Genomic DNA, 27,671 nt, shown 5'->3' with positions numbered 1-27,671 from the left:
GTTGTTCTGTTTTATCTGGCTGTAAACCGCTCTGAGTCCTTCGGGAGAAGGGCAGTATAAAAATCTAAATAAATAAATAAATAAATATACTGACCATCAATTGTGTTGTAAATGTTGTACCTTGATGAACGTATCTTTTCTTTTATGTACACTGAAAGCATATGCACCAAGACAAATTCCTTGTGTGTCCAATCACACTTGGCCAATAAAATTCTATTCTATTCTATTCTATTCTATTCTATTCTATTCTATTCTATTCTATTCTATTCTATGTTGCTTATTTATCAGCAATGTACTTTAACTGGGACCAGTTTTGGACTCTGTCCATAAGCTCCAATGGCTGTAAAATTTAGTAACTGGGAACAAATCTGGTCCCCAAGTGCAGGTTGGTGACCAAACCATGAACAATTTTATCTGAGGGATCGTCTCTTGCCGGTCACATACACCTGACCCATCAGAGCAGGGAGGCAGGGAATGCTGTGGGTCCCATCCCTGAGGGAGATACACCTGGTGGGACCCAGAAGAAAGGCCTTCTCCGTGGTGGCTCCCTCTCTCTGGAACATTGTTTCTCCAGAGATTAGAATGGCCCCCACTCTAATACTCTTCCAGAAGGCACTGAAGATCTGGTTCTGCCAGCGGGCCTGGGGAACCCAGAGTGGGATGGAGCCCATTAAAATGGCTCTGCTGTTGCTGGGGCGGAGGTGATTCTGTTATATTGTACTATATTAATTATAATTAATGTTATAATTGTACTATATTCTTTTTGTTAGTTTTTATTGTTTTAAATGTAGTTTTATATTCTGTAAGCCACCTGGAGTCCTCATGGGCGAATAGGCGGCAATATAAATAAATAAATAAATAAATTTTGAGCAGCCTATACAGGTTGGATGAAAAGCAATGCCTCCAATGTTATACATTGCCAATGTATGGTAATAGTGACTTGTCAGAAGTTCTAACATGTTCCTTATATTGTTCTTTCACTGCAGTTATCACAAGATTGCTGGGAAAAAGCTGTGATGCAACTCATCAATGCACACCATGATTAAATTTTTGATTGATGAAGAAATCCCTCCAACTGATAAAACTCCCTTTTTATGACCATGTAATCCCTTAATTAGAGGTAGAACCAAGGCTGAGCATTTATTGGGCGGATGTCCTTCCTGATGCCACGTGGAATTCGCAGGAGATATTTTCTCTTTGTACCCTAGGAGAGACACATTTGCCACTACCTAGGATTGAACTCTCAATGTTCCGAATGGGAGGTAAATGTCATCCCCATTAGGCTACCATGTCGCTCAAAGTCCCTCCAATCGATATTCACTGCTAAATGCTTGTTGTTTATGGAGATGCAGTGTTGATATGAGTACTGTGCAAAAAAAATTCAGGCTACAAATTGAGAAGAGTGGTTTGTGTGATCAAAAATGAAGTGACAGTTTACATGAGAAAGACCGACGAATTAACAGGACAATTGGCAGATCACTCAAAGAGACAGTGCTACTAAATTTGGCATTTCACAGAAACTTTTACCTATAGGGGAAATAATTCAAAATTCATGCTTCAGCAAGAAAACTCACGGTTACAATTCTTGTGATGCAACTGATGTTATTCATATGGATTTGAGTGTGCATCACCGACAACTCAATGCTAACTGCAGCACTCAGAATATTGAAGCAAAGATGAAGCAAATTTCAGAAAAACAAGAAGGAAATACTAAACCTCAAACCTTAAGAATTACTCAAGAGGCAATTGCAAAGTTAGACCTATCTTACTTACTGTATTTTTCGGAGTATAAGTCGCACCTTTTCCTACCTAAAAGGGGGTGAAAATTTGGGTACGTCTTATACACCAAATGTAACCCCTCCCACCCACTGGCTCCCAACCTTTGGCCTCTGCCTCCCAGCAATTTACCTCCTTGCAGCAAGCAGCAAGGAGAAACAGCCCATTTCAGCTTCAGCACAGCCTAATTAGCATAAGTTGATTGTCCTTTGGATCAGTGTCCTGACTCTCAGCTGTTTTAGGCTGCAGGGATTGCCATTGCCTATTGCTGCACAGGCCTCTGCTGCTTGCTGCAAGGAGGTAAATTGCTGGGAGCCAATTTCTTGTGCTAATCAAGCTATGCTGAAAATGAAACTGAAAATGAAAGTAAAGGAGGCTGTTTGCTGCAAAGAGGCAAAATTGCTGGGAGCCAGAGGCAGACTTCTTTTTCTGGTTTTCCTCATCAAAAAAGTTAGGTGCGTCTTATTTTTTTTTGGAAAAAAGTTTTTCTTTTTTCTTTTCTTATACACATATTATAGATGTACATTTTCTTATTCATAGATAATCATACATATTCTCTCTAAAGAAAGCACAAAAATAAAACATTTTAATTACATTTGGAGTCTTATAGTCTTTATATATAGTCTTATATAGTCCTGATTCAGACCAGATCACCTGATCTGGTAGTGATGGCGGTGGGTGGTTCGGAGAACCGGTAGCAAAATCCCTCCCCCCCCGCCCCAGCTGAGCCGTGCGATCATCAGAGGGTTTTTTTTTTCTTTTAAAAGCATTTTTTCTTCGGCCAAAAAAATGCTTTTAAAAGAAAAAAAAAGCCTCTGATGATCGCGCAGCTCAGCTGGGATCGTCAGAACCCTTTAAAATCATTTTTTCTAAAACCTCTCTGGCCGAAGAGGTTGTAAAAAAAAACCTTTTAAAAGGCTCCTCTGGTGATCCCAGCTGAGTTGCCTGATCGCCAGAACCTTTTAAAAGCATTTTTTAACAACCTCTCCAGCTGAAGAGGTTGTAGAAAAAAATGCTTTTAAAAGGTTCTGGCGATCAGGCAACTCAGCTGGGATCGTCAGAACCTTTTAAAAGCTTTTTTTCCTCTGGCGATCCCAGCTGAGTTGCCTGATCATCACAGGCTTTTAAAATAATTTTTTTACAACCAAAATGCTTTTAAAAGTAAAAAAAAAGAAGAAGTTGGTCACGCCCACCCAATCACATATTACCCCTCACCAGCCACACTCCCAGAACCGGTAGTAACTAATTTTACATTTCACCCGTCATATAATATATAAGATGCACCGTCTTATATTCCAAAAAATATGATATCTACTGTACAATCTAGACGTGGTACTATAAGGCTTTTACCTTTTTCCAAAATTGAAGGGATAGCTTCCTGGGTGTATGTTTGACTCCAATAAAAAGGTAAAAAGGACTGCCAGGGTCAGGTTGAAAAAAAACAAAGCATGGAGTCCTTTTGTGATGGTTTTAAGAAGTGTGCCTGTATTGGCAGGGCTAATTTCAATGATTATTTCCCCGTTGCATGTATTAAAATGTTGCAAAGTTACAGACGTAGAAGACATTACTTTTCACTGATCCATTGATTCATTTGTTGGTTGATTCATTGATTCATCTCTCATATATTGGCTACCATTCCATTCACTTATCATTCTGAAGATCTTTAAAGCACTAAAGAACTTCAAAAGTGGTCGTTTGTAGAACCTTTTTCACTAATGTATGCTACTGTGATAACAAATAATACCTTTCCTGCACCTATTGTTAAGGCCATTTATTGGTCATAGAAAATTTGTTTTGGATTTTTCTTTTGACTTTTCAGAACAATAAGCAGGTTCATCCTGTACCTGGTGCTATCAACGGGCACGTGGAAAGGTGTTAGTTTGGGAAGATCATTATAGAAGGAAGCTAGCATAGATCTTGGAATCTAGATATGAGACGAGAGAAGGGAGAACGGGAGACAGAGAATTATGCAGGTAAGTTGATTGATAGACCTTTCTGTGAAGGCTGTCAGGTCAGAGCCATCTACTCCTCAGGCAGGAGCTGCAAGTCTAAGAAGATCCCAAAGGGAGAAGTGCAATTCAGTACTAAAGGTGGAACGTATCCAGCCTTGACCAGTCAAATACCTATAGCTTACTGGGGTTTTTTTTTTTATTTACATTTATATCCCGCCCTTCTCCGAAGACTCAGGGCGGCTTACAATGTATAAGGCAATAGTCTCATTCTATTTGTATATTTACAAAGTCAACTTATTGCCCCCCCAACAATCTGGGTCCTCATTTTACCTATCTTATAAAGGATGGAAGGCTGAGTCAACCTTGGGCCGGGCTTGAACCTGCAGTAATTGCAGGCTGCTGTGTTCTAGGGGAAGGGCCTTCTCTGTGGGGGCTCCCACCCTCTGGAACGAACTCCCCCCAGGACTTCGTCAACTTCAGGACCTCCGAACCTTCCGCCGCGAGCTTAAAACATATCTATTTGTCTGCGCAGGGCTGGATTAGGTTTTTTAAATTTTTTAAATTTAGATTTTAAATGGGTTTTTTATATATATTGTTTTAATTATCAGCACCCCATGGGCCGGATCCGGCCCCTGGGCCTTGAGTTTGACACCCCTGATCTAGAGCCACACAGACTCCAGACACTGGATCAAGACCTTGAGAACATCAATACCCGATTCCAACAGGGGGTTGATTTGACGTAGTTCTTTCATGTAAATACTAAACAGGAGGAGCAGGAGAATCCAGTCTTGATGTCCTCCACATTAGGGACCTCTACTCTGAGCTCCTTTCTCCTCCCCCCCCTTCAACACTGATTGAACTCAGTGACAAAGAAAAGAGAACCATGCAACGGGCACACTCCCACTCCTATACTCCTAGGCAAAACAGAAGGACAGATATCAAAAGCTGCTGAGAGGTCAACGAGAACCAGGAGGATCAAATTTCCCACTCCAAGCTCTGCTAGAAGTCATCAACAGCCACAACTAATGCTGCCTTAGTATTATGTCATAGTTTCAAACAAGAATGGTAAGGATGTAGATCCGTGATGGTGAACCTACGGCACACGTGCCCCAGGTGGCACACAGAGCCCTCTCTGTGGGCACGCCAGCTGTTGCCCCAGCCCAGCTCCATCGTGCATGCGTGTGCGCCTCCCGTCAGCCAGCTGGTCTTTGGGTCTCTGCTATGGATGCGTGGGGGGAGCGTATGCGTGGGTTGCATGCGCGCATGCATGGGGGGGCATGATGCATGCACAGGGAGGAAGCGCTTGCAATGCATTTTGGGGGTTCACCCCTGCGCCCTGTTTTGAGCATGGAAAGCCTCCTGTACCAACCTGGAAGCCAAAACAGGGCGTGGAGACACAGTGCGAGGCCCCCTGTGCCCTATTTTGGGCCTGGAAAGCCTTCTGCACCAACCTGGAAGCCAAAATGGGACACGGGGTGGGGTGCATGCGCAGGGGTGGGGTGCATGCACGGGGGCCGCTCGCATTGCATTTTGGGGGTTTGGGCACGTGCACATGCATTCACGCCTGAGCACGCACTTTGGGCACTCAGCACCAAAATCAGCATCACTGATCTAGATAGTCCATTTCCTCCAGGACTCTCCAAAGTTGCAATTCAACCACCTTCTCAGTAACCTTACCTAAAAAGGGAAAGTTGGGAGATTGAATGCAAATTGTCTAGGAGTGTCAAATCCAGTGAAGGCTTCCCAAGGAAGGAGAGCATTACCATCTTCTTTCAGGCAGGTGGTACCAACTCTCGCAGCAAAGCAAATATACTTTATGGACACAACACCTTCTGCGTATCTTTCAACAGCTGTTTAGGATTACAGTCCCAAGGACCCTATCTACAGGTTGAAGTTTGCCCCCAGATAAACATATAGCATCACGCTTCCATCGCCTCAGAAAGAATTGTCAAACTCCAAAAGAATCCAAAGAACTTTATCCACCTGATGCCTAGAATATTCCTCGGATGGAGAAAGGCAGGCCCTCATTGCTCCTCCTTTTCTTTCTTAGCACTACCCTCAGAATATTGAAGTCCATGGAAACCAGCCTCATGGGAGAGAATATTATTTTGCCCATATAAGACAACGCACCATTTCTGATGTTCCTGGTCTATCCAACAAATGAAGAATTATCTAGTGTCTAAACCCACTTTTTTAACATCCCCTGTTGAATCTTTAAAATGTGGTCTAATTTTTCATCAGTTATTACCACTGAATAAGTAGGATTATCTAGAAAAGAGTTTGCGGAGAACAAAATTCCATTTATCAAGGCTTCTTAGCATAGGGTTCATTCATAAGATGCTTTGGGGGCATTGCTATGCCATATCATCACAGATGGCCAGATGGGCAGTCAGTGGAAGTATGAGGTGGAAAGTAGAGGTAACTGAATGCTAGATGTTAGGCAGTCCTGGAAAGTAAATCATTTTTGGAGGAAAGAGAAAATGAAGATAATCTTCTGATGGAAATGATCAACTTGGCCATTTGCTAACTGCTATCAATAAGTAATGGAAACACTATACAAATGCTAGAGAATATGACAGGATACCAGATCTGGATTTGTAGGTGAAAAGGGAAAGCTGAATTACCAAAAATAGTCCATGGAAGAACTTACCTGGCTTGGCATTCGAACGGAAGGACGGAGCCCACCTGGGAAGCGCGAAGGCATGAATGGCTGCAGACGAATAAAAGAGGGGTGAACAGCTCCAAAATGTAGTAAATTGCAGGAGGACTCAAACATGTCTATGCTTTAGGAAAGGTCAACCCCAAACAATGCATTGGGTATCTTTATGAGAATCAGTAAAATGGCACCAAGCAAGTTAATGAGATACAGCACATCCTAAGCTTCTTATTACTAAATCGAAGGACTAGTAACCTGTCTGCAGGCTTCCAAATGCTTTCCCAGATAATCTGGGAATGCCAGAGTTAAAGGCAGGTTATCTTGCATACAAAGCCTATACTCTATGGCTTTTCTCCAATTCCGGATATTTTCAGTAAATAATTAAGTTCCTCTCAATTTCAACTGGATTTTTGGTAGAAAAAAATTCTGGCCTTCCCAGAACAGATGCCTGCAATAATTCTCTCTGTGCAATCATGGACTATCTAGCACTTGGCTTGACTATACTAATTTATTTCAGTCACAGTGATTTAAATGAGACAAATGGCAACCTGGCAAAAGACTGGCAGCCACCTTTTTCTCTGGTTTATCTATTACAAGTCCCTCTATAGTTCTGCTTGGTTCCCTGCCATCCCAATTCCTGCCTTGCTAAGTTCAACATGACAACTTCAGATACCCTGAAGCTGTCTCTTTCAGCTGGGATGATCCCACTGGTGTCGTTAGGAGAGCGATGTTGTCTCATCTTACGCAGTTGCTGTTGGGCAGCAGATTCCACCCTTTCCCTTATATGCACCACTTTGTTGTCATCAATAGCTTTTTAATTTATTTTTTAATTATCACTTCCCACCTCCTCTACAAGGTGACTCTGAGCAGCTTTTGAGAACAACCTTGTCGGTCAGAATTGGGAATGCAACAATTGCAAACACCACACATGTACAATATAATCCCCCATCCAAATGGTATCAGAAGGGTCCAAAATTAAGTAAAAATGAAGTTGAAGTAGGAGTTACAACAGAGCATCTCTAGAAGAGCTAGTTTGATTAGGGGTTAAGGCACTGCGCTAAAAACTGGGAGACTGGGAGTTCCAGTTCCACCTTAGGCACAAAGCCACCTGGGTGACCTTGGGCCAGTCATTCTGTTCAGCCCTAGGAAGAAGGCAATAGCAAATCAATTCCAACATCTTGCCAAGAAAATAATATCAGTAGGTAGTCCAGGCAGTCATCAGGAGTCAACAATAACTCAAAGGCTCAAATCACTTCAAATCCCAAATGGCCAAAAATAGGGAATTTTTTTTACCAATCTTGCAAGATTTTGTATTGCATGAAATTTGTGATATTTGGGGCAACCTCTGTTCCCCCCCACTCTCAAAAATCTCATGAGGTTTCAAGCAAGGAATCATGGCAATTATGCAAGTTTATTACAATTTCAAAAGTTACAGTCCTTAACTTATGATGGCCGCTTAGCAATCCCTGCAGTCCCATTATTGTTGTAAACTGAATATCCATGGTTGTTAGGCAAGGCAGCTTCATGCCGGCTTCCCACTATCGAAATCAGTGGGAAAGTCAGCAGGAACTTGCAAATTCCAGGCCAGCAGTTAGGTAAATGGCTACTGGTGGATGGAAAGGACTGAGGGGATGCACAAGAAGCACAGTGGGTGTGGGGAAGATGCACAAAAAGCACTACACAGGTTGGGGAGAGAGTGCCTCATGAATTGGCAAGGGTATGCAAGAGGTGCTGCACAGGTAGAGTGCACAGGGAAGGTATGAGGGGATGCAGAAGAGGCCTTGCATGGATCAGGGAGAGTGTATGAGGTTGCAAGGGGCTGTAGAAAAGGTGCTATCCAAGTTGGGGAAGGGCATGTGGGGGTGTGCAAGTGACTGGTAAAACATAAGCGGAGAGGAATTGGGGAAGATTCAATCCAGAGACTTCTGACATTCCTTGCCAGCTTCCCCACCGACTTTCTGGGGAAGCCAGCAGGAATGGTTGCAAATGTTGATGCCATGATTGCGGGATACTTGGCGACCAGTGTGAACAGGTTGCTGAGCACCCAGATCATGATCACATGACTACGGGGTATATGCTGGGACAACCAGAACTCCAAGAACTAGTTGTAACCATCGTTCATTCAGTACTGTCATAATTCAGAACTTGGGGAAGATGGAGATGGAATGGATTACCCAGGGGGAAAGGAACCTGGAAACGATATTCCAATGCCAGATGATTCTCGTATAGTTCTAAAAGGTACAATTCTCTATTCATAGATAATTGAAATCCAGGCAACAGCTCTGTGGCTGGATCTGCACATAAGACTAAACTACTGGATGAATTGCTACAAACAGTTAAACCATATAACATACAATGCCTGGATTCACAGAGCATGCTAATGTAAAACATCAATGTATTTTCTTGAAGGAAATCCCCAACAATTCAGTAGGACTTCCTTGTGAATAGACCGCAGTTTAGTTTCTTGGTATGGAGTAATGGATTACAATAGTTTGTGGTAGACCTTCTAAAATACTTGTTGTGTTGGTACCAAAACGTGTAAAACAAAAGATACAAATGGCTCAAGATTTGGGGAAAGAATGAGGTCAGATAGCAGAGCACAGCTGGGTCAATGCCAATTACAAAAGGCTGCCTTTTTCTCTGGTCTTACCTGATTATGGGGTCCCATCATTGCCGCATTGGGATTGTGCATGGGAGCTTGAGCATGTAGGGATGGCTGGGAGCCAGGTGGTCCCTTAGGGAAGAAGCAGAAATGCAATTATGGGGAGATGGCTGCGGCTTATTGTTCAAGACTTCTTTTGTTCCACAGTAATTTTGCATAAATTCAAGCAACAAGGATGCATGCTGAAGCCTGGGGCCACAAGAAAGGAAAAAGTATTAGGGATTATTCCCTAATGCAGTTTTTCTCAACCTCGGCTTCTTAAAAATGCGTGGACTCCAACTCCCAGAATTCCCTAGCATGGCTGGCTAGGGAACTCTGGGAATTGAAGTCCACGTATCTTAAAATCACCAAAGTTGAGAAACACAGCCCTAATGATATGGGGATCCATTAGCAAACGAGCTTCTGTTACAAGATGCAAGAGGAACTGTATGTTGAAACACAGGCCTTCCTTTTCTGTCTCTCAACTGAGAACTACCAGAACTCCCAGTCTTATAACTGCAGGGTCACCACAGTTCAAACTTGAGCTACAAATATTCTCTTCCATTGGTACTTATACCAGCCTCTATTTAGAGGAACAAGTAGGCCCTAATTATATAGAGTTCATCTCATGCAGTATGTCATTTTTAGCATAGGTAGTCCTTGACTTACGACCACAATTGGGACCAGAATTTCTAATGCACGGATGTCAAACTCGATCATGTCACGTGACATATTGTGATGCATTGTGACATATTTTTTGCCTTTGCGGAGTTGGGGTGGGCGTGGCCTGTGCGTGACGCATCCGGCCTGCAGGCCGTCAATTTGACAGGCCTGTTCTAATACCAAGCAAGGCAGTTGTTAAGCGATGCATGCCTGATTTTATGGCCTTGTGTTGCAATAGTTGTTAAATGAATTACTGCTGTTATTAAGTGAATCATTAAGCACATCTATTGTAAAATGCATTCACCTTTCCCCACTAAGTTCTTTGTCAGAAGCAAATGGTGACCACATAACCCTGGGACTCTTCAAATCTTGTAAATACATGCCAGTTGTCAAGTGTCCAAATTCTGATCACATGACCGGGGTGTGTATGCTGTGACAGTCGTAAGTGCAAGGACTGGTTGCAAGTCACTTTTTTCAGTGCCGTTGTAACTGTGAATGGTCACTAAATGAATGGTTGTTAAGTCAAGGATTACTCAGAAGGCAGTTGTTCCCTGCCAAGTTTCTGACAGCTTCCAAGGTAGACTGCCCTCGAACATGGAGGCTCTACCAAGATGAAGGCAAATTCTGCAGGACGCTTAAGAGTTCAGCAGCGCCCCATTCCCAACCTCAGTCTATTCCCACCTGAAAAAAGCCCGACAACATAGGGCCGCTGGGGATGGCATCACTGGGCGGCAGGTTGGCCATCACAGGACTGGTTGTAGCTGCGGAGCTCTGTGAAGAGAGGGGAAGAGGTCAGACTGACGGAGTTCCATGTTTTACCTGCCCAGCGCATTGTGGGCCAGCACAACCAACCACTCAAGCATCCAAGAGTCTTGGGCGGCTGAGAAAAGATCTGCAAATAGTGGGGCTTGAAGTTGCTTTGCAGGACTTTCTGAGCCGCAGCCAAAGCAGCCAAAGCTGAGATTTGTGCGCTGCGGAGTGAGCAAACGAGTGAGCTGCATTTTCTGATTCAAGGCAGGCATTCATTGGGAGCCAACTTGGCTCCAGGGGGAGCTGTTAAGACAGCAGGAATTTTCTGCCTTTTTTTTTTTTCCAGCCTGGCCCCTCACGCATTGTCTCCACTCCAAGTGGTTTTAATTTAGAGGGGGGTGGTGAAGGACTGCAGCCCCCCCCCCAACCTCCACAGGAGGCCAGCTAGAACACAATATTCAACACTGCTGCCGTTGCTTCGAAAGGCAGGCAGAGAAGACGGCCCCAGGATTTTTTTTGCTCCCCGCTGCCATTTCCAAATAATTTAGTGCTTCCTCCAAGCTGGGGAGGTTGGGATTGGCTTAGAGAACAAGGAAAAACCAAGTCAGAGTTCAAAATAGCACTTGGCTACCTTCCCTGCCCCACAGCTGTACAACCTATCCCTTATATGAGGAAAGGGGGAAAAAAAGAGGAAAGGACAGGCACAATCTTTGGCAGGGAATATGGACTTAGGCAACAGGCAACTGATGTCTGCAACCTGGTGCCCTTCAGACACGTTGGGACTACAAACTCCCTCCTCCACCCGATGCCAGCCAACATGGGCTTGTTAGTTGGAAAAGCCCCAAATAAGCCAAATTGAAGAAGGCAGGCAAACAGAGAGCAATTCTCCCTGGAGGAATTTCATACGTGGAGCACCGCGTCATTGACTTAAAAGAGTTCTTCCCCTTCCAAAGGTTTAATCCTTTTATAATCTCCCCTTTGTGGACAGAATGACCTCTCAGAATTTCAGGAGTCCGTCAGCTTTCCGAGCCTGGAAAGACCTCGTAGGCAGCCTCACAAAATGACTGCCTTGAAAGCTGATATTACTAAATCCCCGAATCGCAGGCTCTGGGGATAAACTCAGTCAGAAAACACCCACTTTCCCCAACATCGACTGAGGCTCAAAGGCAAGGAATTCAGGCCATAAATTAAAACTGAAGCAGACACAAGAGAACAAATTTTATCCCCATCAAGAAAAAGCTCCCAGATCCATTTCTGAAAGGATAAGCTGTCAATCAGCAGGTCCTCTGGAAAAGGTGTCAAAAAGTCAAGATGGCGGCCACAACTGTGCAAATAAAACCCCGCCAGTTTTTTACCTGGATGTATAAAGAACGGGGCTTTGACTGCATGGTTGTGGGTGCCACCTTTACTTTTTTGACCTCTCTCTTCCAGAGACATTCATGCTGGCAGTAATCAGATAAATAATCAATCTGGAAGTCCAGCAGAAAAAATACAACATAAATCTCTCTCTCTCTCTCTCAGTCTCTCTCATCAAGATTTTAGTTCAGCTCAACTAAGGCTTTATTCAGAGGCAGATGGTCATATAGGCTATTTGGCTACACATACACGATGAGCTTGCTTTGCTGGCCCTAAATGGTTTTACATGAAGCCATGATTTGTTTAATCGCACTTGTTGAATATATCAAATGATTTCAGTTCATAAATCATGTTATGCCACAGCGAGGTATTAATCACAATAATTAGTCAACATCTACTAATTCAGAAATGGAGGATGTTTTCTGATATTTAGGTGGCACTCTTAAGTGCTTGAATGTGTTTATGGCCAGAATATTGTAAGTCTTGCTCCAAATCTTCTAAGATTACATAAAAAGGCTTTCGTGGTCCTTTCAGAATCAATCTCTATGAATATAAAAACCGAGGATTATTTTAGATTCCAAGGAATTTTTGGAAACACTTGAACATCATATTGATTGTGTAGGAAGGAGATCGGATTTGGCTTGGCTATCAGCAAGAACAATCATTCATTTTGTCCAGGAGTTGAAGGCAAGGCATCTATGGATCTGCCTTCCTTGTTATCCCCAAAAACCAATGTAGATGTGTGTGCCTATTCAAAGCCTCTGGCTTTTCCTATTTTTCATCCAGCATCATATCCTTTATATCAGCAGTCACCAACTGGTGGTCCGGGGACCGCTGGTGGTCCGGGAGAAAATTTTGGTGGTCCACAGAAAAATTATTTGCATTTTTAATATTGCACTAAATCAGGGGTCCTCAAACCACGGCCCCTGGGATGGATACGTGCAATGAACGTTTGTGTTGCTGCAAAGAGTCTCCCACTTTGGGGTCTTCTTCTGTGGATCACAGGGGGGCAGAAATTCTGACTTGGGGTCTGCTTTGGCCTCCTGGTGCGGGGCTTTGGGCGAAGGCTGGAGGAAAGTGCCACTAGTGGAGAAGAGCCAAAGGGCCTTGTTCCAGTGGGACTGTATCATGGCCTGGAACTGGCTGACCATCTCAGCCTGCTGAGCCTCCAGGCCTTGCATTCCCGCAGGTCTTCCCTTTGCTTGGAAAGCCTATGTTCCTAGTCCTCAGTGAGGTGCTCCTGCTGAGCCTCCTTTTCGGTCAGATCCAATTTGAACTGAACTGTTTTGCCAACTCTTTCTCGTGGTGGCTGCTTAGCTCCAGCAACTGCTTCCTGCTGGGGCCCTAAAGAGTCCAGGCAGACAGGCGAGGAGTTGGCCACACCCACCCAGTCACATGACCACCTAGCCACGTCCACCCTGCTGGTCATTAGGCAGATCATATTAGTGGTTCGCGGGATTTAAAATTATGAATTTAGGGGTCTCTGAGGTCTGAAAGGTTGGTGACCCCTACTTTATATCATACTTAATGTATACTGCTATCTTTCCCCCAGATTAATATTGGTAGTCCTTGACCTATCACCACAATTGAGCCCCAAATTTCTGATGCTGAGATACTTGTTAAGTGAGTTTTGCTCCATTTTACAACCTTTCTTGCCACAATTGTTAAGCGAATCACTGCAGTTGTTAAGTTAGTAACAGAGTTGTTAAGTGAATCTGGCTTCCCCGTTGACTTTGCTTGTCAGTAAGTTGCAAATGGTGATCACATGACCCCCCCCCGGAGACTGCAACCGTCATAAATATGAGTCAGACACCAAGCATTTGAATTTTGATCACGTGACCATGGGATGGTGCAATGGTCGTTAAGTGTGGAAAATGGTCATAAGCTACTTTTTTCAATGCCACTGTAAGTTTGAACAGTCACTAAACGAATTATTGTTAAGTCGAGGACTACCTGTATATGGCCAGGCTGGGCGGATGACCTGAGGAACTCAACCACCCATTGTACTCTACAGCCATGCAGGTTGTTGAGGATGGGGTGAGGGGGATTTCCATCACTGAACATTAATCATTTGCTATGCAGAGAGCTCCTGCAGCACTCCCTGAAATATTGATATAAGTGGCACACAGCCAGTTTGTGGGCAACATCTAGGACAGTTAACCCCTGCTGGCCTGTGGGCACAGGGAGAGGTGGGCAAGGCCAAGGGCTGCTGGCCTCAGCATGTGTCAGAAGAAAGGTGGTCCAAAAAGAATGCGGTTCCCATGGAAACAGGCAGGGAGGAGAGCTGGATGTGTGGTACAGCACCGCGTGGCCACCTAGCAAGGAAAACAGCAGAAGCAAACGCCGCATGACTCCTCTTAGGCAATTTCTCGCTCACAAAGGATCCAAAGCATATTCTCCAGGGGAGCAATGGGAGGGGGGCACAGAGAGAGAGAGAAGAAGGAATAACAGAAGAAGGGTTTGAGTCTAGAAAATTAAAATGTAATTTTTCTTTTACCCTTCCTCCCTCCCTCCCTCCCTCTCTCTCTCTCTCTCTCTCCCCCACTTCCTTTCTCTCTCTCTTTCTCCCCCCCCTCAGTTTTATAGACAATTAGACCAAATTTGAATGCAAGCATATTTTGGTGCATTTTTATTTTAAAAAAAGCATTTTCGTTTCTCATTTCCTCTTAACTGAATCAAAATGTTATACCTTAATGAATCCAATTATGGATTAAAATAAATAAATAATCGAATCTTGTTCAATTCGTTGGTTTTACTGGTGTCTGTTTATTTTCTAAGTCTTGGGGGCTAAACCTGTGTTTAATAATATATTTAATAATGCCTGCTTAGCTTAGCTTCTAATTAGAGGCTCTTCGGTTCTTTTTTCTTCCTCAGATACAGACTATTGTAGAGGAGCTGAACATCGACAATGAAATAACTGCATTTCACTCTCGATAGAGAGGAAACGACTATCATACTGGCACTAGAGGAGTCAGTCCTTCCCTTAATTTAAATCTTATCTATAAAAATCAAAGTATTTTTTAGACTACAATTTAAAACACGTGCGTCCAACCAATGGGCCACATGCAGCCCTGGACAGCTAGTAATGCAGCCCCACAAGAAACTGAAGGATTAACAGATTGTTAATCTGACTGAGCTGGAATTAGGAAAGGTAAATTATTGGATAAGTATGTATAGGTCTGATTAAATATATATATATATGCTATCGCCGATACAACGAGCCGTAAAATATGTAACAATATGTTTGTGATGTATTTTTCAATGTGTTTTTGGTTTTGGTTTTGTTGTTGTTGTTGTTTTTGTCATTTTGTTTTTTTTAATTAAATTAAGTTTTAATTAAAAACTTAATAAAAATTATTTTAAAAAAAAGAAACTGAAGGAAGTTTGTTATTTGTGTACATTAACTATATTATATATTTTATATGCGACTCAAAACAACTCCTTTTCACTCAGTGTGGCTCAGACAAGCCAAACACTCATGGTTTAAAAGCTTTCCAAAAAGGAGGCAGATACATTCAAAAACCTCACAGACATGTCATATCTAACTATATACTATTTAGGAACATGGAGGTTCAATTTGATATAATGAATAACAGCCATTCATATACCAGCTGGCCCATGAACAGGGCACAATGAGATAACCTACCACTATTAGTTATTTCTTAATAACTGATATTTAGATGTAGACTTTCTCAGTCCTAGGAAGAAGGCAATGCCAAATCATTTTTGAAATCTTGCCAACAAAACTGAGAAGATTTGTCAGGAAGTTGCAGAAGTAAAGATTGACTCGAGGGCATGTCCGCGCATGCATGCACACACCACGTGCACACTCACATAGTCGACTACCTCCGAATATGAATTTTGTATTAATTCTAATATTGACTACATTGAATAACTGCTAATCAACCTGCCAAAGTAGAATGACTTCAACTTAAAACAGGATTTCTCAATTTTGGCAACTTTAAGATACATGGATTTCAACTCTCAGAATTTCCCAGGCAATATTATCTGAGTTGGGAATTCTGGGAACTGAAGTCCATGAGTCTTAGAGGTGCCAAGGTTGGGAAACCCTGACTTAAAGACTTTCAAAAATTGCTTTTGCTAAGACCTGCTACAAGTGGCTGAAAAACCATGGGGTGATTAATCCAGGACTCTCTAGAAAAGATTAATAGGGAGATTTGAGAACAGGTGCCATGCATCTTCTACCTATGTGATACCTCCATATGAGGGAAACAGTGATCTATTGGCTGCTATTTACACAATTATGGATTCTGTATGCTTAGAGGCACTCTAGTTCTCTAAATACAAGTTGCTAGCAATTATATAAAAGCATCTGGAGGTTTTCATTTATATTGCTTATGAAATACTGGCATCTTATCAGCTGCTATGAGAAAAAGTACTGGAATGCTACTTCTTCTAGTACCAGGGCAGGTTTTGTTTAAATAGTAGAGAAGCATTTGGGTAGCTCTCATTCATTGCCCTATCCTAATTAGTCACCATCATGATGGGAATTTCTACCCTCAGGTGTAACTCACTATTATTTACTCCAGGTGAATAGTTATTGGGCTGCAGAACAAAAGAATATGCATGCAAATCATCTTGAAATGTTTAGTGGTCATAGAGGATTGACTGGTGTTTGATGGTACTGTTTTAACAGATTAACAGAGTTGGAAGGGACTTTGTAGGTCATCTAGTCCAACCCTCTGCCCCAGCAGGAGACCCTACACCATTTCTGGCAGCCCAGTCTCTTCTTGAAAGCTTCCAGTGATGAAGCTCCACAACTTCCGAAGGCAAGCTGTTCCATTGATTGATTGCTCTCACTGTCAGAAAATTTCTCCTTATTTCCAGGTCGAATCTCTCCTTATTCAGTTTCCATCCATTGTTCCTTGAATGGCTTTCAGGTGCTTTGGAAAATAGGTGGACACACATCTCCCCCCTCAAATATTGGAACACTGCTATCATGTCTCTCCTGATACTTCTCCTACATCATCCACGTTGGGATTGACAGGATGTCTGCAATCACGAAAATCAGATTGGAGCAAACCCCCTTGCGTTCAAAATATGGCTGAAATAGAATTCCTTTATGAGTTGTTTCAGCCGGTCACCTTGAATATCTCAAGTGAATTGCTTTCACCTCTCTTCAAATTGCTTTCACCTCTCTTTCACTACATTCACTTTGGTCTTATCCAGGAGGACCTCCAACGTACAAATCACACAGCATCTGAACAACCGACCATACACACGATCAGCATCAGCCTCACACACTGTACTCACATAATCGTGGAAAGCTTTGGCCTCACTTGAATGTTCGCAGGTCTCTCGCCGATCAGGTGCTGCACAGTACAGGTCCCAAAACACACTATGGGATAGCAAGGAGAAAGAGAGGCATCGTTAATATGGATTTGGGATCTTTAGGAAGAAGATGCCAGGATAAAAGGAACTTAAAGCTCCCCATGATTTCTTTGCATCCAAATTTATTTAGCGTTACTTGTGGTCCTCCAGATGTTGCCATATTAGATCTTTCAGGTTCCCTGGTTACAGCAGAGCTGTTGAAATTAGAAGTTCTAGAAAAGCATGTACTAGACATCCATAACTTAACTGGGAAATCCTAGAAGAAATCTGGACTGTTGGCATGTAGATTATTTGCTTTCAAAGATTAGATCATTGATTTGCCCAACTCTGACCAAAAATGTCGATTTAGCTTCCAGGAACAGTAGCTTCTCCCAGCAGCTTTAACTGAAATGCCAAGGCCTTGATGTGGAGACTCCACATAAAGTACTGGAACTCAACCAAGACTATCAGCTAACCAAGGCACAGAAGCAAATGTCTGTAATTACAGGCAATGTAACCCAACAGAGATTATCTTTCTCCAGGCTCATTTTTTTGCAAATTAAAAGTTTACACAACTTCCTAAAACCTGAAGGAGTCGGTACCACCTTTTCAGACCAATGTATTTGTTTAAAAAAAAGCTGTTCCTCTAAAAGAGTGCTATCAGTCTCCTAATTTTGGCTATCCCAGAGTAACAGCTCTGGTCCCACAATGGGCAATACAACATACCGCTACATCAGGGGTGAAATGCTCCCGGTTCGGACCGGATTGCCCAATTCGGTAGCGATGGCAGCAGGTGGTTCGGAGAACCAGTAGCAAAAATCCGCCCCCATGCCCAGTTGAGCCGCGTGATCATTAGAGGTTTTTTTTTCTTTTAAAAGCATTTTTTCTTCAGCCAAAAAAATGCTTTTAAAGGGGGAAAAAAAGCCTCTGATGATCGCGTGGCTCAGCTGGGATTGTCAGGAAAAAAATGCTTTTTTTCATCAGAAAAAAATGCTTTTAAAGGGTTCTGGCAATCAGGCAACTCAGCTGGGATTGTCAGAACCCTTTAAAAGCATTTTTTCTACAACCTCTTCGGCTGAAGAGGTTGTAGAAAAAATGCTTTTAAAAGTTTAAAAAAAGAAGTTGGCCATGCCCACCCAGTCACATTACCCCCCCCAAAGCCACGCCCACAAAACCGGTAGTAACAAATTTTACATTTCACCCCTGCGCTACATACATACAAGTCATTTCATTTGCTTGTTGGTTCAGTATTTTTCTGAATCCTATATTCCTGTTTTTTGGATTCAGACAAATACTAAACCAACCTAAGCAAATGGAATGACACACCTCATGGTCTGTTACCTCAAACGTTAAACCTAACCCAGCTCAATATGGGACCTGAATGCTAAATGCTTTAACTGATCTTAAGATTTATTTGTTTTTTTTAGAATGTAGCCAACTAGACTGAGAATTGTGGTTGATTAAAAGTCAGGGGCAAGGTAAAAAAAGTCAAGATGGCAACTATGATGTACATAAAAAAGGAACAGGGTCTCATTTATGAGGGCAGAGCCACCATCTTGACTTTTTTGACAACCCCTGTTCCAGCAAACATAGTGCTTTCTGATAGTCCACCCATGAACTGGTGCTTGCACCCAGGATGGACAATAGTTTTGAGGTCAAAAATCCCACAGCTGGGTGATTCTGTAGCAGAATTTAAGTAAGAAGTGAGTCACTGGAGCTATGATGTCACTGAAAGAACTCTATGAGGGAGATGAGGGTCTCTAAATATCATTAATACATCGAAGAAGAAATAAAGAGAGGGAGGGAGGGAGGGAGGGAGAGAGGGAAGGAAGGAAGGAAGGAAGGAAGGGAGTTGTGATCCTCAGCACCTCCAGAATGATTATCAAACTGTAATTTTTAATGCAACAGGAGGACAGAATGGTTAAATAAATGGCTGGAAAGTATTATTACTTACATTTAATTTTAAATAAAGTGAAAGCTGAATTACGGTAATTTTTTTCAGAGCAAAGGACTGTCTTGTGCTACCCAAAAAGGATATACAGCCATTGTTTGGCTGTAAAACAACATTGTTTGGCTGTAAAAGTGGCAAGAAAGTAGGGGCAAGTGGCAAGAAAGTAGGGGCAGCCAACACAGGTTATGTAGATAGTAAACACAAGATCAATCCAAATGGACTCAAATGTCTATACACCAATGCACAGAGTATGAGGAATAAACAGGGTGAATTAGAAATACAAGTAAATGAGGGGAGATATGATATTGTTGCCATTACGGAAACTTGGTGGGATGAAACTGACAAATGGAACATACAGCTAGAGGGATATAAATTATTTAAAAGAAATAGACCAAATAAAAGAGGAGGTGGAGTTGCACTATATATAAGAAATAACTACATCTCTACAGAAATAGAGCACAACAATGATGAAAATCATCTTGAATGTATTTGGGTCAATATAAAAGGGGTGAAAAACGATATTGCCATAGGTCTATACTATAGGCCACCCAACCAAACAGAGGAAGTAGATGAACTTTTTGCTAGTCAGCTAACTAAGGTATGTAGGAAGCACATCACAGTAGTAATGGGGGATTTTAACTACCCTGACATCAACTGGGAAACAAACTCTGCACCAAGTGGAAGATCCAACAGGTTCCTAACAAACCTAGCAGACAACTTTGTTTCCCAAAAATAGAGAAGGCGACAAGGGATCAGCCATATTGGACTTAATTCTCACTAACAGAGATGAAATGATAGAAGGTGTTGAAGCTACAGGAACCTTGGGGCAAGTGACCACGCAATATTGGAATTCAACATTAAGCAAATACAAGTAGTAGAACAAAGTCAAACTAGAGTCTTGGACTTTAAGAGCTAATTTCAATAAACTTAGAGAGAGCTTGAGAAGGATTCAATGGATGAGAATCCTCAGGGGGAAAACAACTCAAGAAGCTTGGGAAATTTTGAAAAGTGAGATTATAAAAGCACAGTCTAACACAATACCAATGAAGAAGAAAAATAGTAGATCTCAAAAGAAACCAGCATGGATGCATAAAGAACTATCTGACAAATTGAAAGACAAAAAGGACAAATATAAAAAGTGGAAAGAGGGCAAATAACTAAGGCAGAATATCAGCAAATAGCCGAGCCTGTAAAGATGAAGTGAGGAAAGCTAAGGCTCACAATGAACAAAGGCTAGCGACAAAAGTAAAAATAACAAAAAAGCTTCTTCCAACATGTTAAAAACAAGAAAAAGTCAAGGAAACAATTGGCCCATTGCTGGGAGAAAGTGGCAAGAAGATGACAAGCAACAGGAGAAAGCAGATCTACTTAACTCATATTTTGCATCTGTCTTTACACAAAAGGAAAAACAATCCAACCTATCAAAAACAGCACTACAAAAACAGATTAGAAACACAAGTTAAAATAGGGAAGAAAATGGTAAGTGAACACCTGTCTACCTAGGCGAGTTCAAATCACCAGGACGGATGGATTACACCCCAAGGTTCTGAAGGAACTGGCAGGCGTGATCTCAGAACCACTGAACTATATCTTTCAAAGATCCTGGAGCACAGGAGCTGCCAGAGGACTGGAAAAGAGCTGATGTAGTTCCCATCTTCAAAAAGGAAAAAAACAGATCCAGGAAACTACAGACCTATCAGTCTGACCTCAATACCGGGAAGATTCTGGAAAAGATAATCAAGCAACGAATCACGAACACCTAGAAGAAAACAAAGTAATAACCAAAAGCCAACATGGGTTTGTCAAAAACAGATCATGCCAGACTAATCTTATCGCATTCTTTGACAAAATGACAAAATTAGTAGACCAGAGGAACGCTGTCAATACAATTTACTTGGACTTCAATAAGGCATTTGATAAAGTAGAGCATAACCTACTACTTGATAAAGTAGAAGAATGTGGGTTAGACAGCACCACCACCAGATGGATTCGTAACTGGCTGCACTCAATATGTAGCCCTCAACGGAACTACATCCACATGGAGGGAAGTATGCAGTGGAGTACCCCAAGGCTCTGTTTTAGGCCCAGTACTCTTCAACATCTTCATCAATGACTTGGACGAGGGATAGATGGGAACTCATCAAATTTGCAGATGACACCAAGCTGGCAGGAATAGCCAACACTCCAGAAGATAGGCTCAAGTTACAGAAAGATCTTGACAGACTTGAACATTGGGCGCTATCTAACAAAATGAAATTCAACAGTGAAAAAGTAAGGTTCTACATTTAGGCCAAAAAACAAAATGCACCAGTACCGTATATGTGGTACCTTGCTCAATAGTAGTACCTGTGAGAGGGATCTTGGAGTCCTAGTGGATAACCATTTAGATATGAGCCAGCAGTGTGCAGCAGCTGTTAAAAAGCCAACACAGTTCTGGGCTGCATAAACAGAGGATAGAATCAAGATCACGTGAAGTGTTAGTACCACTTTATAATGCCTTGGTAAGGCCACACTTGGAATATTGCATCCAGTTTTGGTGCCACGATGTAAAAAGATGTTGAGACTCTAGAAAGAGTGCAGAGAAGAGCAACAAAGATGATTAGGGACTGGAGGATAAAACATATGAAGAACGGTTGCAGGAACTGGGTATGTCTAGTTTAACAAAAGAAGGACTAGGGAGACATGATAGCTGTGTTCCAATATCTCAGGGGCTGCCACAAAGAAGAGAGTCAGGCTGTTCACCAAAGCACCTGAGGGTAGAACAAGAAGCAATGGGTGGAAACTGGTCAAAGAAAGAAGCAACTTAGAACTAAGGAGAAATTTCCTGACAGTTAGAACAATTAATAAGTGGAACGACTTGCCTTCAGAGGTTGTGAATGCTCCAACACTGGAAATTTTTAAGAAAATGTTGGATAACCATCTGACTGAGATGGTATAGGGTTTCCTGCCTGGGCAGGGGGTTGGACTAGAAGGCCTCCAAGGTCCCTTCCAACTCTGATGTTATGTTATGTTATGTTAATGTTTGGGTCAGAAAAAACAACCATTCTCCATCTTATAATCAGAATGCCAGGAAAAGAACCTCTGTGCAGAAACTGCCAGAAGACAATGGCAGCTGCCCCTTAGCTACCAGATGCAGAAGCTGGGCAGTCAGCTACTGTTAAAGAGAATGAAATGTAATTTCAGAATGAAATGAAATTTCATCCCTCCCTTTGATGAGACATACTCTCCTCTGTTTCTCCCAACTTCATCTTGCCATCCAACAGGTCAGAAAGGTTTACAAAGGACATGACAATCAACCAAACTATTGGACTGATTAGATAGCAAACTTCCTGGCCAGGGTCATGAGTTATGGATGAGGGCACCACAGGCTCCCACCCAAACGCTAACAAAGCAAGGCTCTGTCTTTGGTTGAGGATCTATCTTTTTTGTAGCTGTGCAGATGCCCAAGCCACCCAGTGGTCAAATGCCCGCTTAACATGCCTTTGACCTTCTCCCTCTAGCTTCTGAAGGGTTAAGCCCAGCAGCCTGGATCCTCTCCTTGCTTGTTTCAGTTTCCAATAAATCAGGCTGCTTGTTGGATTTCTGGGAAGCAGTCCCCTGGCCCCATGGGAGGGGAGTCACGTGATCTCCGTTGCTGCGTGGGGCCTCTCCCCTTGTGGTCTTTCTGCAAAGTCTTGGCGGAGGTGGGGGGAGAGGAGCATAACTATCCCCACAGTGTCTGCCAAGAATGCACAGTTGCCAAGAATGTTTAGAGGGACAAGGAAAATTAGCCATGGACCTGGAATTTCTATCTCGCCATCAAGCATATGTATCTGTAGATTTATACACGCAAACTTCACTTTGGCCATGATTCTTGCTGTAAATTTAGAAGGCCCAGGAAGACTTGCTCTTACTGGTTCATAAACTACACCAAATGACAGTAAAATGGGGCTGGGCCAATTGTAATTGCACCATGTTGTGGCAAAGCCCAGCAACTGTCGTAGTTATGTGCTATGATCCATGCTGTCACGTTGAACCATCATTTTGTTTTCCTGTTTGGGGATTGCATGTTACACAAAATGTGTTTCGCTAACCTGCACTTAGCTTTAAGATGTTGAATGAGCAAGCCATTCTGTCACCATGGACAGGTAATTTTGGGGGGGGGGCTCCAGAATGAGACTTAATTTTAATTTATTTATTAAATTTATATGCTGCGCAGCTCTCCTAAAGGTAGACACTGAACTATTCTGAACTATTTCTGAAAAAAAAAGGCAAACAGGGACTGATGTCCAAGATCAAAATGATGTGCTAGACAACTATTAACATCCTGTCCCAAAGGTGCTTTTTTCAAGAGGCAACTGGACTTTCTTGTTTTTTCTTTGAAGACGTTTCGCTTCTCATTCAAGAAGCTTCTTCAGCTCTGCCTGGATGGCGGGAAATGGAAGGATATATACTCATTGCAGACAGCTGGTGAAAAAAGAATGCAAATGACCAGCTGTCTCCAAGGTGTATAAATCCTTCCATTTCCCACCATCCAGTCAGAGCTGAAGGAGGTTCTTGGATGAGAAGTGAAAGCTCTTCAAAGAAAAAACAAGAACGTTCAGTTGCCTCTTGAAAAAACACCTTTGGAACAAGCATGACCTGGATGACTGAGAATCTCCATAGATATTAAGCTGCTGATCCAGTTCTACAGAGGAATTATTGAGTCTGTCATCTGCACCTCTATAACTATCTGGTTTGGTTCTGCAACCCAACAAGACAGACACAGACTTCAGAGGATAATTAGAACTGCAGAAAAAACAATTGCTACCAACCTGCCTTCCATTGAGGACCTGTATACTGCAGGAGTCAAAAAGAGGGCTGTGAAAATATTTACAGACCCCTCGCATCCTGGACATAAACTGTTTCAACTCCTACCCTCAAAACTACACTAAAGAGCACTGCACACCAGAACAACTAGACACAAGAACAGTTTCTTCCCAAACACCATCACTCTGCTAAACAAATAATTTTCTCAACATTGTCAAACTATTGACTAAATCTGCACTACTATTAATCTTCTCATCGTTCCCATCACCCATCTCCTCCCACTTATGACTGTATGACTGTAACTTTGTTGCTTGTATCCTTACGATTTATATTGATACTGATTGTTTCCTGATTGCTTATTTGTAGCCTATGACTATCATTATGATAAGTGTTGTATCATTAAATGTTAAATTTGTACCCTATGACTATCATTAAGTGCTGTAAGTGTTGTACTTGATGAAGGTATCTTTTCTTTTATGTACACTCACAGCATATGCACCAAGACAAATTCCTTGTATGTCCAATCATACTTGGCCAATAAAAAAATTCTATTCTGCTTCTCAGCTGCAAACAAAATCAGTCCCATTTCCAATCTTGAAAAATAAGTCTATCATCCAAATAAGTTAGGGGAGGGGATTGGCACATACATGCCTGGGAAGCCCCATTAAATTCACCCAGGCTTACTTCCTGGTATACGAGCCCAAGATTATTGCAGTCTTTTGCATGTTACTCTGAGCTGGCCTTCACTGAATTTTGCAGGGCTCATTTCCTAGAGACGATCAGCCGTTTTGCTGGGATTCTGCTGAAACAAATACGTACCTGCCTCGGAATAAATTTGTTCATGACCAAAATGACAAAGTAGTGTATGCAGTAACTTGTAATTTCATATACCAAATGAGATTGCTAGAAGGAAGAGGCCTCTTACTTTCCGTTTCTTATGGCAGTAACAAGGATCACACTAACCTAAATGATAGGATATCTCAAAAGCTCAGCCCTCACTTAAAATGACCTAGGGCAGTGGGAGGAGAGGGATTTTGGATTTATCACCCAGAAGGCTAATGCTGCCAATGAAGACTGATCAAATTGCAAGCAGGAAAAAGGGATTTCTGTGCCTGCTTTTATTCCCCGTGTGCTTTTGGGGAAAAAAAATATTGTGATTCCTTTTACAATATTTAGCACTTGGGGCAGTCCTTATTCTCTGGGCAGGATACCATAAGACAAAACAAAAATGCAAATTTAATATAAACAATTTAAAGAATATAATCCAAAAACATCTGCAATTCTTTAATCTAATCTAATCTAATCGCTGAACATGTACTGAAACTAAATTACTTTGACTTGTTTACAAAATGCCAGGAAGTTCAGAAACATCTGTACCTTTGAGAGAAAGTATTTCTAATATGGGAGCCACCACTGAGAAGGCCTGTCACACAGTCAATAAGGCCCGTACTTTCTAAGGAAAGCATTCCTGCAACAGGTTCTCTCTGGAGGATCACACGGGAGAGGCAGTTTCAATTTGAGTAAGTTGTTGCCAATATATATATATGATGCCACTTTGCTGTACAGAGCAGCATTAAGTGCTCTGAATACACTACCAGAAGAAGCATTTCACTTTTGACAGATCTCATCTATCGAGAGTAATAGATAGATGGGATCTCATCCTTCCTAAATGGTATGAGAAAATAAAAGTAATTCTTGTTTAGCGACCACAACTGGAACCAGCACCTCAGCTGTTAAGCAAAATGATTGCTAAATGAAACCATGACTTTGCTTACGATCTTACTTCAATTTTCCTTTGCTTTACAGACCTGCAAAGATCTTTTAACCATCATTGCAATTAGTCACTAAACAAGGCACTCACTAGAAGAGGACTACCTGAATTTCACTTCTGTAGTTGGGTTCCCTTTTGATCCTAACTGGAATCAATTGGGGGTGGGGGGAGAGAAAGAGAAAGGGGGGGTGAGGGAGGGAGGGGGAGAGAGAGAGAGAGAGAGAGAGAGAGAGAGAATACTGTAGATATTCTTGGACGGAGAATCAATAATTGAGGAATTGCCAATCAAGACTTAGCATTTGATAAAACTATATTTTGTTAGCCACTGTATATTACATACACAGACATACATACCTATACGTATACATGCATGTGTCTTTGTGTATAGATTATTGAGTTTACATTGCTTAATCCCTCAAACCAAATATGCATATACTTTGCCACAAACAATAAATTAGATGTCAGGAGGAAGATAAATACCTTGCAATGCATACAACATCAGGCAGATAAAGGAAAATCTAGTCATTTCAACAGTATATCTGTGCATTTTTGACACTTTTAATGAACCGTCTCTTATTACACCAGGATGCTGCCAAATCTTATTGCTCTACTGTCCCTTGATCCCAAACTCTGATTCTCATGAAGGGAAGTAGAGAAACATGCCACCAAAAGGAGAGATTCAGAGAGAAACAGAGAGGGAAGCTAAAAAGAAAGGAAGCAGCTATGTAAAAAAGGAAGGGAACGGGAGAAGGAGAGGAGAGGGAAAACAAAAGAAAAGGGATTTGTGCATACAGGTTTTTTAAAAAACGGGAAAGATGCACGAGAAAAAAGCGTAGAAAATGTAGCTGCAGCACAATCACGTACATAATAAAACAAAATCAACCCCTCGAAAAAAGAAAGGGATGTGGTGGACGGGAGGGAAGGAGGGAGGGAGGGAGGGAAGGCAGTTGGAAGAAGGCAGATGCTCTAAACAGGCCCATCCGTCTAAAACTGAAGAGCCAGCCAAGTTTTGAGACCGGGGCAGGGGGAGTCAGCGTAGTGGGAGAGGGGGATGTACAGCACTTCATCCATCATGCCCTCCAGACTCTCTTCCCACCACACAGGGAACCCTCCCCCTTTCTGGGCCCTTTCCCTGTGATAAGAGCCAAAGGTTGGGAGGGGGGGGGGACGGACACTTATCAAGCCAGATCTCCATTGCCGCCACCCCCAGTTAGGTCCCTGGAATATTCTGCCTCTGGATTCCTCCAAATCACATCCATGTGTAGAAGCTGGAGCCAGACGCCGCAACGGACAGGGGGGTTTCCGGGAAGGAGTGTGCACTGAGGGGGGAAAAGCTCTTGAATGTGTTCCAGTTGTGCCTGAAGCCAACAACAAGGATTGGGAGGAGGGGGCGACTTTTAAGGTTGGGACTGAAAGAGCAAAAATCCAGCAGACACGCAGACAGACGTGCACACGCACACCCTTCCCCAGTCAACGCCTCTTCCAAGGGTATCCAAAATTCCCTACCTTCCGGGAACTTTCTCCACCCTATTTTCTCTGCCAGCAAACTCCTGCAGAAGGCAGGAAAAATAAAGATGGGTGTGGTAGGCCTGCATGTGCGATTCTGTGTATATGTAATGAGAGATTCCATGAGTTACCTATGTTATATGAAATTTGGCACCTTGATGCCATCTCTTCCGCCACCATCCCCAACTTCTCAGGTTTTCCCACATGTTCTATTTCAAACTAGTTAAGTTAAAACCTGTTCCATGTTTGTTTTTTGAAGGAATGCAAATACTCTCAGGATGCTGATTGATCCTTCCTTCATTCCTTCCTTCCTTCCTTCCCTTCCTCCCTCCCTTCCCTTTATTATTATTTAGTTTTAATTTTAAGTGTTAAATTTGTACCTTATGACTATCATTAAGTGTTGTAAGTGTTGTACCTTGATGAAGGTATCTTTTATGTACACTGAGAGGATATGCACTAAGACAAATTCCTTGTGTGTCCAATCACATTTGGCCAATAAAAAATTCTATTCTATTCTATTCTATTCTATT

At 42.3% G+C, this 27,671-nt stretch overlaps 1 protein-coding gene across 3 annotated transcripts in view; it reads right to left on the bottom strand.

The window, feature by feature from the left end:
* The window catches only part of SSBP4 (single stranded DNA binding protein 4), a 67,286-nt gene that overhangs the window by 13,646 nt on the left and 25,969 nt on the right, over positions 1-27,671 (bottom strand). For all 3 annotated transcript variants that reach the window (XR_009152732.1, XM_058163276.1, XM_058163274.1), the window contains exons 4-7: positions 17,069-17,153; positions 10,370-10,459; positions 9,035-9,118; positions 6,379-6,438 (exon numbers count right to left, since the gene is read on the bottom strand). Coding sequence is in view for 2 of the 3 variants with exons in the window: in XM_058163276.1 (XP_058019259.1) it covers positions 6,379-6,438; positions 9,035-9,118; positions 10,370-10,459; positions 17,069-17,153 (319 nt within the window). In the remaining variant the exon portion in view is untranslated. The remainder of the gene's footprint in view (positions 1-6,378; positions 6,439-9,034; positions 9,119-10,369; positions 10,460-17,068; positions 17,154-27,671) is intronic.

The sequence above is a fragment of the Ahaetulla prasina genome, chromosome 1 (assembly GCF_028640845.1).
Source record: "Ahaetulla prasina isolate Xishuangbanna chromosome 1, ASM2864084v1, whole genome shotgun sequence".
In the NCBI taxonomy this organism is placed as follows: domain Eukaryota; kingdom Metazoa; phylum Chordata; class Lepidosauria; order Squamata; family Colubridae; genus Ahaetulla; species Ahaetulla prasina.
This window is presented reverse-complemented; position numbering and strand designations above follow the sequence as displayed.